Source organism: Oenanthe melanoleuca, chromosome 4, assembly GCF_029582105.1.
Source record: "Oenanthe melanoleuca isolate GR-GAL-2019-014 chromosome 4, OMel1.0, whole genome shotgun sequence".
Classification (NCBI taxonomy): domain Eukaryota; kingdom Metazoa; phylum Chordata; class Aves; order Passeriformes; family Muscicapidae; genus Oenanthe; species Oenanthe melanoleuca.
This window is the reverse complement of record NC_079337.1, coordinates 10,835,556-10,846,837: the sequence shown is the minus strand read 5'-3', so window position 1 is coordinate 10,846,837 and position 11,282 is coordinate 10,835,556. Positions and strand designations below refer to the sequence as shown.

The 11,282-nt window shown below is 46.2% G+C and overlaps 2 protein-coding genes across 2 annotated transcripts in view; one reads left to right on the top strand and one right to left on the bottom strand.

Annotated features, from left to right (window-relative positions):
- The window catches only part of NUDT9 (nudix hydrolase 9), a 196,530-nt gene that overhangs the window by 14,320 nt on the left and 170,928 nt on the right, over positions 1–11,282 (bottom strand). The window lies entirely within an intron of this gene.
- On the top strand, positions 881–7,641 carry LOC130252279 (estradiol 17-beta-dehydrogenase 11-like). The gene is given in 9 exon segments (XM_056489694.1): positions 881–1,123; positions 1,126–1,296; positions 1,299–1,558; positions 3,606–3,713; positions 4,313–4,444; positions 5,070–5,176; positions 5,861–5,998; positions 6,257–6,373; positions 7,071–7,641. Coding segments are annotated over 9 exon segments (1,242 nt in total). The 5' UTR covers positions 881–1,002; the 3' UTR covers positions 7,159–7,641.

The window sequence follows — 11,282 nt, the reverse complement described above, 5'->3', positions numbered from 1 at the left end:
GAAAAGTGGGAAGTGCCTAGCTTGGAATCTCTGTGCTGGAACTGACCCAGTCTCTGACTGACAAGGTGAGCTGTAGCCAAACCACCAGGACAAAAATAATAAGTTTCAAAAGCTGTAATCTTAATTGGACACAATTTTGGTCAGTTGTTCACACTTTCCCAAACAACTCAAAAACATCCTTAAATAAAATGATGAATATAACTGTGATACATCAGTTTTTCTAACTGAAAAACAAAGGAGCAAGGTCAGCAATCCTTTCAGGAAAGGCCATGCAGTTTCACTGATAGAGCTGGAAGAAACACCTGAAAGTACTTTTCTCCTATTTCCTATAAGCATTCCTGTTCTGCTTAAGGTTCTGCATACTCACAAGTGAGTCCAAGTGTGAGTGGTGTGATTTAGACTTAATTAGATAAAAATGATGCAATTCATGGAATTTAATGCCATTTTTTTATAGAAACTAAGAAGCTGCAGCATGATGGAAGGTCTGAGTATGGATAACCAAATAAAAGACATAGTAAGACTAACAGCTAGGCAAGAGCTCACCTGTGGAGTTGCAGAAGTTGAAAGGACTTGTCTCATTCAGCTTCCCTTAAGGGACCTGGAAGAGGATGGTGGGGGACAAAGCCTTCTGGCAATGCACAGAGATGCAATGGAAGGAAGGACTGGGACAAAAACTGCTCTAGGACCTCATGGCACTGAGCGACTCGACAGGCACAAAGCACAAAAATTGAAAAGAATTACCATACAGAGTTGAATGGAACTTCAAGATACTCTTGTCAGTAACTGGTGAGCAATTTTATTGCCACTTCCATCCCTTTTTCATCTGCAACAAATGACAAACAAGAACATGTTTTGCTGCTTCCTTGATACACGGGCTGGAGAGAGGGACAGCAAGGCACTGCCACCTGCGTGGGGACAAACAACACAGAGAATGAAGAGTCGGTGCGACGGACAGAGCAAAACCAATGGCAGAACACAGAGGGGCTTGGCTTGCACACCTCTATGTGTGTTTTCCTCAGCCAAGAGAGCCCTAAGAGCCGCATTTCTTTATCCACGCCCGGCACGTCCTGTCAGCTGCAGGGCGAGCACGATTCTGCGAGGAGAGACTGCAGCTCCTCCGCACCCAGCGCCGGCACAGGGGCACCGGGAGCTCGGGGGGGACACCGGGAGCTCAGGACGGGACAGCTGGGCGGAGCAGCCGGCGGTGCGGGCGGTGCGGGGGTGGATCCTGCGGGAGCGGACGGGACCAGCGGCGCGCACTGGGACGGGCCGAGGGTAAATCAACAACCCGCGTCCCCCAAAAGAGATTAAAGTTCAGTTCGGTCCTCAAAAGAGCTCCGGGGAAACAATGAACGTGTTCGTGGAGCTTCTCCTGTTCCTGGGCACGCTCCTCTACTCCTACCTGGAGGCTTTTGTGAAGCTCTTCGTGCCTGCGAGGAGAAAGTCTCTGAGCGGGGAGCTGGTGCTCATCACGGGCGCTGGCCATGGCGTCGGGAGAGCGACAGCCCTGGAGTTCGCCAAGCGCCAGAGCAGGCTGGTCCTGTGGGACATCAATAAGGTAATGGCACACTCGTGTCCTCACTTTTAGGGCCGCGAGAGGGGCAGCAGCACATGGCAGCCCCATGGGCTCCTTCCAGCCGCTCCCGCTCGCTGCTCCGGCCGGGATGCTGAGCGCCAGGAGCGGCTCTGGCCCCGCTCGCAGCAGAGGATGCGGGGCTCTGGTCCCTCGGCACTCGGTGCTGCTCGGGAGGAAGCAGGCAGCACCGGCAGAGCACCTGCGGAGGGACAGAAGGGACAGGGAGCTGCTGAGAGCAGAGGGTGTTTGCAGAGAGGGGCAGCTCTGCCTGCACTTGTTCCCTCTGCAGCCCCGGGTGTTGTGTGTGCGCTGCTGGGAGATGTGTTTGCTCTGCGCTCCCGTCAGCAGCAGCGCTGTGCGTGAGCCCGGCTGCTCTCTGGGCAGCTGCACGCCTAAAGGACCTTGGCAAGTGGAGGATGGGCAGATATAAACATGCAGCATGGCATTCAGAAGGGATCAAGGCAAAGTGCTGGGTGTAAGTGCAACAGGGAGGGTGAACGGCTGAGCTTCCTATTTCTGATGCACTGGGTCAGCAAAGAGTTACTTGTGTGATCCTGAACCTGCAAGAAAGACCCCAGCACAGAGCCCAGCTGGCACCTGGGGAAAAAAACAAGAGCAAAATCACTCCTGCCCTGGCCTAGTGAGCTGATTTAGTGACAGAGGGAAGCTTCTGTTCTGTGTGTGTCAAATGCAATTTTGTAAGGAAAATCTCTGCACCTGTGGTGGGTTGACCTTGGCTGCACGCCAGGTGCCCACCAGGCTTCTCTGTCACCCCCTCTTCTCAGCTGGACTGGTAGAGGAAATAACATGGGAAATCATGCCTTGTAGGTTGAGACAAAGCAGTTTGCTAAAGCAAAGCTGAAAGGCTGTGCACATAGGTGCAAAAATAAAAAAAAAATTTTATTCCTCTACTTCCCATTAGCAAGAGATGACCACCCAAATTCTGGGAAGTGCTTGCTCCAGATGGCAAACATTGTAAATACTGGATGCTCCTCCTCTTCTTCCTCTTTTTCTTGGCTGTTATAGCTGAGCTGTGATCATATGATATGGAATATCCCTTTGGCCAGTTTTGCTCTGCTTTCCTAATCATGTCCCCTCCCAGGCTCTACTGATGGGACGGAGAATGTTGGGAACACAGCACTGATGCTGCGCCAGCACTGCTCAGCAGCAGCCAAAAAATGTGTGTGTTATCAACCCCTTCCTAGCAACCAGTGCAAAGTACAGCACTGTGGGGATGCTCTGGGGAAATTAATTCCATCTCAGCCTGTCCCAATAAAACCGTGGCTCTTCTCACACCCTGCATACAGACATGCATTGAGCCACTCTCCACACCTCAGGGTGTCAGCCAGGCCTGTGTTGCACAAGCTCTGTTTGCACTCCCAGTGCAGCCTGCTGTACTGTGATAGGCACCATGTGCCCTCTTTCTGCTGCTACGTGTGCCTTACCAAGCCAAATTCACTCTTGTTGCCACATTCTTAAGGATAAGAGAATTGGGATTGTTCAGCCTAAAAAACAGATGGCTTCAGAGTGACATAACTGCAACCTTCCAGTATGTGAAGGGGGCTTACAAAAGTATGGAGAGAGGGAAATGGCTTCAAACCAAAAGAGAGGTTTAAATTGGATATTAAGAAGAAATTCTTTACTGTGAGGAAGGTAAGGAATTGGAATATGTTGGCCAGAGAAGTTATAGATGCCTCATCCCTGGAAATATTCAAGGCCAGATGGAATGGAGCTCTGAGAATTTGGTCTAGTGTCCTGCCCATTGCAAGTGGGGGTTGGAACTATATAATCATTAATGTCCCTTCCAACCCAAACCATTCCATGATTCTGCGATTTCCTTTCTTGTAGTCATACTACACAGGTCCAAAATTTCCAGCTGGAATGCCTGTCCTTTCAGCAACCCCACCTACAGCCCTTTCTCAGGTAGCCATGCACTGTTCTGGGGCTGGGCAGTGGTTGCTCAGTCCAGGGACATCTCCAGCCTCTGCTGCTCAGCTGTGCACGGTGTGTTTCTCTCTGCCTCCTCCAGCACGGCGTTGAGGAGACGGCAGCAGAATGCCAGAAGCTGGGAGCCACTGTCCAAACCTTTGTGGTGGACTGCAGCAAACGGGAGGAGATCTACAGCACTGCAGACAAGGTGGGCCAGCAAGGGCATGGCCAGAGGCTTTCCCAACATGCCTGGTTTCCAGAGAAGGCAGGGACAGTGGAGAAGAGTTGTGGTACACAATTCCTGCAAGCCCTTGGAAGCTCCCCACTCCTTGCTGCTCTCTGCACACAGTAGCATTTCCAAGATCACAGCCAGTCTCATCCTATTTGGGAGGCTCCAGCATGTCACATCCTGTTGCCAGGCTTGCTCTCTAGGGTTCCAGCCTCTGAAGGATCATAGATAGGACACATGGAACATTTTATTGTAATGGCTGTGGACCAGCTGCCTTGAAACAGTCTGTACCTCCATGGTCCCAACTGTGACTACACAGTCCAAACTGTGCACAGTTTGTGGGGCACAGTAAATACTGGCATTAACTGATGGGAAAGAATCAGATCTAAACCAGATTTCATGGCTCTACAATTCAGTTACTGACACATCTGGAAATGTGGCATGATCTTCCCCTCCCTTATGGATTTAGTGTTAAGAATTTAATTAGTTATGGCTCATCTTCCCCACCCTTGCATACTTACTTCTTCTTCTGACACAATGACAGACACAATTTTGGGCTTTTGTTTTCTCTCCAAAAGGTGAAGAAGGATATTGGGGATGTGACCATCCTGGTGAACAATGCTGGTGTTATTACAGCTGCTGACTTTCTCTCAACCCAGGACCACCAGATAGAAAGGATGTTTGAAGTCAACATTCTGGGTCACATGTGGGTAAGGGCCACCACCATCTGTAGCTACAGTTTTTGGGAGTGTTTTTGAGGAGGCATATTTAGAGCAGCCATTGTTAGCAGTGAATTACCAAATGAGCTGTGTAGCACAGGGGCACAAAGCAGACTGTGTGCTGGGAACTGGAATGGCCTCTTGCTGGTGTGAGCTGGCTGGTGACAGCCTCATCTGCAGCATCACTGGCCTCTGTCAGAGCTGCTGTGGGGCTGAGGGTGGGAGGCTTTCAGCAATACTTGTTGGTGGCAGAAGGAGGGGAAGCCGTGGGTTGACAAGTGGTTTATTGTACATGCTGGGGGTGAGACCCTGCCAGCATTTCTGCTGGCACCTGAATCCTTAAAAGCAGCAAAGCAAAGATGTGGAAACCAGCTCCTGTTTATGGCCAGTGCTGAAACCTTTGGAGAGCAGGTTGCCAGCTGCACCTCTGGTCAGAGAGCAGGTATCCCTGTGCCTCTGGGAATCTGAGGTGCTGTGCAGCTCACAGCTTTAGGGATAGCTTTGGCCACCTAGTGAAGACACTGAGGGTTAGTTCTGAGTATGGCTAAGAGAACAATGTTTTTTTCCTCCTTCCTGCCCCCTGCATTTTTGCCTCTTGGTTTGATTGACTTCCAAGACCACGAGAGCTTTTCTGCCAGTCATGATGAACAACAACTATGGGCACATTGTCACAGTGGCTTCAGCAGCAGGTCATTTTGTGGTTCCTTACATGGTGACCTATTGGTAAGTGATTTTGAAATCAGCTTGCTTAATTTTTAAAACTTTTAACTGTGTCTTTCCCATCAGAAATTTTCAAGTTATTAGCTCTGACTGAACCGTGAGGAAAATTTATATGAAAGAATAGTCATGTGATATCTATTTTCTTTGGAATTTCTTTAAACTTAAAGCCCACATGTATTTCCCTGGCATGTTGTCCTCAGTTTTGCTTGCATAATATCCCTCTATTTCAAAGTACACACAATTGATTTTAGATGCCCCTGTGTTGTACAATAAATAGTCAAAGGTTAATCTGCGTTTCTACCCTGCCCATCCTTCTTAATTTCAGAGACTCAGTCTGCCTTCCTTCTAGGAATCTTCTCTCATGTGAAAGAACAGGATGTGCATCTATTGACACACACTAGTTGATGTTTTCTAGGATTTCCTGATGTTTTCCTGTCTTTCTGCCTGTTCACACCCTGCCTGGTTTCCAAAATTACTCCACACATTTCACTATCTTATCCGGCACTGCACTCTGGCACAGGCAAAGTTAGAATAATCCTTGCTCTGACTCTCAGATGGATTACATTATTTGGGGGTTTTTGCATCCTAGCCTGTACTGTATATATATGATGGCTTAGGCCATTTGCAGTGGTAGAAAGGTGGAAATAGGATTTCTGCCTTCTCATTTGTACTTTTTCCCTCCTGCAGCTCAAGCAAGTTTGCTGCAGTTGGATTTCATAAAGCTCTGACAGAGGAGCTGTCTGCCCTGGGAAAGGATGGAATAAAAACAACGTGCCTTTGTCCGGTTTTTATCAACACTGGATTTGTCAAAAACCCCAGTACAAGGTAACTCTCAATACTCTGCATTCCTCTGCTTCCTTCTTTGCATCAAGACACTGCCTCTTATCCCCAGCTTTAGGCCTCTGTTCCAACTGGCTGTATAACAACAGTGTGTACCCTTGGCTACAGAAAATCTGCAGTGTCCTTTAACCCCTTAATTGTTGCATTTGAATTACCTGAGTTTGTGCATTTGTGAAGCCTCCTAGATCAGCTGGTACCAGCCCTTTTTACCACTGCAGCTCTTATGCTTGCTTTCCTGTGCAGGCTTGGAAAGATTTTGGAGATTGAAGAAGTTGTAGAGACTCTCATGGAAGGAATAGTGACCAACAAGAAAATGGTTTTTGTTCCACCAAATCAGAGCGTTGCTTTACTGCTTGAAAGGTGAGTAGGGCAAAAATATGTCTCAAGTGTAACCTGTTGAGTTTACAATCTTCAGACTTATAAAATCTGATTCAAGGTTAAGTTTTATCTTAGAACATATCACAAAGTATTTAATAATGCAATGTTTCTTTCCAGTGACAACAGCAGACATCATCCAGGAATTTTTCTGAGCCTTCTCACTGGCACTTGCATAGAACCACTTGCTTCAGCTGACTGGTGTCAGTGCAGAATTCCACTGCTGTACAGGCCACCACATTCTCTGAAACAGAGCCCCAGCATAGTCCCAGAATGACATGAGGACCTGAGTGTTTGTTTCTCTATGTCAACACCACAAAGTCAGGCCATGGAGGCTGGAAAATTGCTTTAAAAGGGCTCTGTTGCCAAGAGAAAGCAATGTCTATGTTCAATATGAAAACTTTCTGGATTCTGCAGAAATACTGCAGCCTAAATCATGGTTGGTACATACTTGTCCTGAAATTGTCATAAAAAGAGATGAGTGGGATTGGAGTTAAAACTTGTCAGAGACTGATGAGGACTACATGTCCTTGGGAAATAATGCCCAGTTTAAGAGTCTGTCTCAGTCCATGTGTGTGCATGCATTCTGCTCCCAGACCAGCTCTTCCCTCACCTGCAGTGCCACCATTTCCCATAATAAGTTTCTATCCCCCTTCTAATTTCATGTTACTGTCTCTTTCAGGGTGTTCCCAGAGCGTGCCCTGAACCTTCTGAAAAAGATGTCTGAGGTCAAGTTTGATGCAGTCATTGGGCAGAGAAGCACCCAGTGAAAAGCAAGAACTGCTTGTCATTTCCCAGAGGCACCAGTGAAAACAGAACATGTGCTGAGCATAGTTCAGCTGGCTTGACTCAGAACAGAGCTCAGGCAGGTGCTTCCAGGCCACCATTCCCAGGCACACCTAAGGGCTTATCCCACCCCTGCAGCTGGAGCACACCTGCATGACAGGGAGTGTTAGCAAAGCAGAGATGCAGCTCTGGAAGGGCTGCTTTGAATGTACATCCCATCACTTCTGTCTCATTGTGCTGAGGCAGGAATTCCCACAAAGGTGGGTGGCCTGTTTTCACGCAATTTATATTTTTTTAATTATAAAATGCTCTAATAAACACTGAATTTCCCATATTTTTGAAGCAAACACCTGAAATAATACAGGTGTATATGTAATATACCTAATTACATTGATTATCAGTTATGCATTTGCGCCATCAGTATGCCTTTATATGAATAAATACAGTTCTTTAGCACAAAGAACAAAGTGTCTCTTGGCAGTATTTCTCCCAAATGACTGGGTGCCACAAGTGCAGCCCATGCATGGGCCAGGGCAGGGGGTGCAGGGGAAGCTCCAGAAGAGCCTTCACACAGCTCCTCATCACAAGCCAGGGCCCTGCTCTGATGGTGAAATCCCTGCAGCTCTTTGGCCTGGGCTCCAGGAGAGCAGCAGCTGCTGGCACACAGGTCACAGACCCCTGCAGAGCCCAGAGGAGCTGTGCACCCACTTGTGCAACTCCCACCCACTGCAGCACTGCTGGCCCACAGCCATCCCAGGCAGGGCTGAACCCTGCCCTGCCACCTTTGGCACAGCTGGAATCCAACCTGCTCACCTGAGCCTTCCAAGCTGCTCTGTAAACCAAGGTTCTTTTTTTATTTTCAGAGAAGGGAGAGCTCTCACCACCCAACTCCTGCTCTCAGCTGGCAACAGGTAAATGTTTTGCTGCCATCAGCACGAATAGTTGCTAGATGAGCTAAATGACACAAAAATAGTTTCCTTTTTGCTCATGGAACATTCATGTAACAGGACACTCAGGGTGAGTGAAGCTCAGGTTCCTAGCTTTGGATTTTTTGCTTCCAAGAGAAAGCAAAAAAGAAAAGAAAGAAAGGGTAAGCAAATTTCAGAGAAATTTGCTAGAAAAGCTAAAAGTCAATTAAGGAGTGTTAGATGTGGTTAGTATCTAAAACCAAGACCCTCCAGCCCCCAAAGCATTTGAGAGAAGCATGGTTTGAATCCTGAAAGATAAAGAAGTACAATTTACATGCATTTTCAGTAAGCTATTTTGTAAGTCTGTTTTTTCTGCCTCAGTCATATCCCCTAAATCTGAGAAGAGTGACTTAGTGACTTTTGTCTACTCTGAAAGAAGTTGTTTTGTCTTACTTCTATTTGAGCTCCATATTCAGCTCTGAGAGGACGGGCCTGTCACAACTGAGAGTTGCTTGCTCTTCTCCATGTTGCTTGAGTTTCCATGTCTTCTGCTTGGCATAAAAACCAGACAAAACCCAAGGATTTCAGCCTTCATTTCCTGAACACCAGTGACAGAATTGAGTCTCCAAGCCTCCCAGGCTCCTCAGTTCTCTTTCTGGCCACAGCATTCAGCTGAAGCTTAGCCCAAGTCTGGTCGCACATGGGTGCCCAGCAGGAGTCAAGTGAACAGGTTTCATGCAGCCACCTACAGCTAAGTCCCAAATTTGAAGAGTGGTAACTCACACCCTGGTCTGGGACTCCTTGTGAGTCAGGTTTGTGACTCTGGCCCTGTGCTCTGCCTCCTGCTGAGGTGTCTCTGGGAGTCAGTGCTTCCATGCCCTCCCTGCCTCCTGTTCCTTGGCCCCAGCACTGCCTGGAGCCCTGTGCCAGGAAAATGACAGCACTGCTGAGCCGTGCAATTGGGGTCTGATGTGTTAATTAAGGAGAGAACCAAATTCCAAGAGAAAAGCAGGAAGCTCCTAGTTCTTTATCTTTGTGCTGGAGTCATGGTGAGCAACAGCTCAGTTAAAAGCACCACGACTTTAGCAAAGTCTGAGGGTTCTTCTTTGGAGACTAGCTCTGCTGCATTTTTCCAAAGTCCTTGAATCCTACTCAGAATGTTAGGAGAATCCTCTCAACCGTGTTTCTTGGCACAAATCTAGGCCACTTAGAGAAAATCAGGCTTGTACCACTTAGTGCCACTGTCTGCTAGCAACGAGGCCCCAGCATGATGACTGGGACAACACTTTTGAATGCTTGCAGGTAGTAGCAATATGCAGTTCAGGAAAGGGGCTTCTATTGTTTAGTGGTTTTTTTTACTACTTTTTCACTGAAATTAAGCATCTGACATCACTGGTGGTTCACAGTGTCACAAAACTGTCTGAGAAAATCCTGACTCAACTTTTTGGTACTTTCAATATCTCAAATTCTTTCATTCTGCATCTGTTATCTGACCATGCATTTTTTCCTTTTCCAAGCAGGTCTCTTGCTCTGTTTGAGCTCATTACCAAGAGGATTGTAGGATTGTAGCTTTACTGCAAAACTTCTACCAGAGTATGAATAAGCTTACATTTATCCAAGAAGCCAGGTGTTTCTAGGATTAAACTTGCTCTTGTGCAAACTATTTCCTCTCTTTGTTCTCAGCCTGTTAATGCTCACAGCTGGTAACTGATCATTTTCTAAGACATCATACTCAAAATTATTTTCAAGAAACATTCTAGTCAAACCAGTGCTGCAACAGGAAGATACACTCAATGCTCAAAAATAATCTGGTGACAATAGAATGAGTATTTTTCATATAAGGTAATTCCAGACACTCATGCTCACCAGTGTCTCCCAGCTTGCTAATCATGAGGTAATCTCTAACAGGAGAAAAACCCAAACCCTGAGCAGGAGCTTGCACTAATCCTTTGATGGCTACATAGCTTTTCCATGATGAGATATTGCTGCTTCCCTCTGAAGAGCTGACCTGGAATACAGTACATAAGGACTTTTTTGAGCCTTATAGAACTGACACCTGCACTCTAAGAAAGGTGAAAAATTGAAAATTGTGTAATAGCTGGCTTTATTATGCAGATGTGGTAGTCTGCTTTTATTTTCATTGAGTGATTTCTGGGTAGTTACACTGGAATTACACTGGCAAAAGATAAGATTCAAGTTTCTCTGGTATGAAAAACGAGGAAGAGGAAAAAACAAGTATTTTTGTGTAGCTCAGTGTTCTAAGTCCTTAAAGCATGCATGTGCTGTAAACACCAGTTCTGGCTGCACTAATCACTAATGTTATTTCCCAGCTGAACATCTGCTCATGTGGCACATTTCCACTTCCATCCTCCTCTCTCTCTTAGACATTAAATTGTACCAAAATCCCTTTTAAACACAAGTACAATCTTAAGGGGATTTTAATGAACTTGTCTGGAAGGAGGTTACATCGTGATTTAAAGCAAGCAATGTAATATGGGCCAGAAAAAGCTAAAAAATTTTAGATTAATTAGTTATTTCCTTAGAAGTGCCCTTTTAGGTCACCCAGAGCTATGGTCAGTTCTTGTGCATTTAATGAATACTTTCAGCCAAAAAGTCCAAACAAACCCAAACCCAACCAACCAAAATCAATCAGGACACTAATTAACAGAGACACAGTTACAGCTAACAGCTGAGATACTGAGATTTTCTGCACAGGACTATAGGGACACTTTGGAAAAGAGACTCCTTTTATATGGGTCACTTGTAATGGACATGACACTAGGAATGAGTGACTGAGAATCATTGAAATGCAACATTTTATGAACATACTTTATATTCAGTGTTCACATATTCATTTTCTAGATAAAGAATTCCTGACTCAGAAGGATTTGTGCCTAATCCATAAATTGGTTAATCAGTAACCAATTTAGAGGCAGGAGAGGCTGTGGAGCAGGGAGCAGATAAAAGAGAAGAAACATGCCAAACAGAGGTGTACTCTCCTTCAGCAGGATGACATAAGTCCACATAAGACCTAGAGATAAGAAAGCAGCAGCACAGATTTTTCAGAGTTATTTTTCAAGACATGGATTGTTTCAGTTTTATCCTGTCACACACAACACATGTGAAGCCTTGGAAGTCATGAAACTTTGGATATTCCATACACATTTATATTAAACACAGATCTTCCCAAGTGCAAAGCT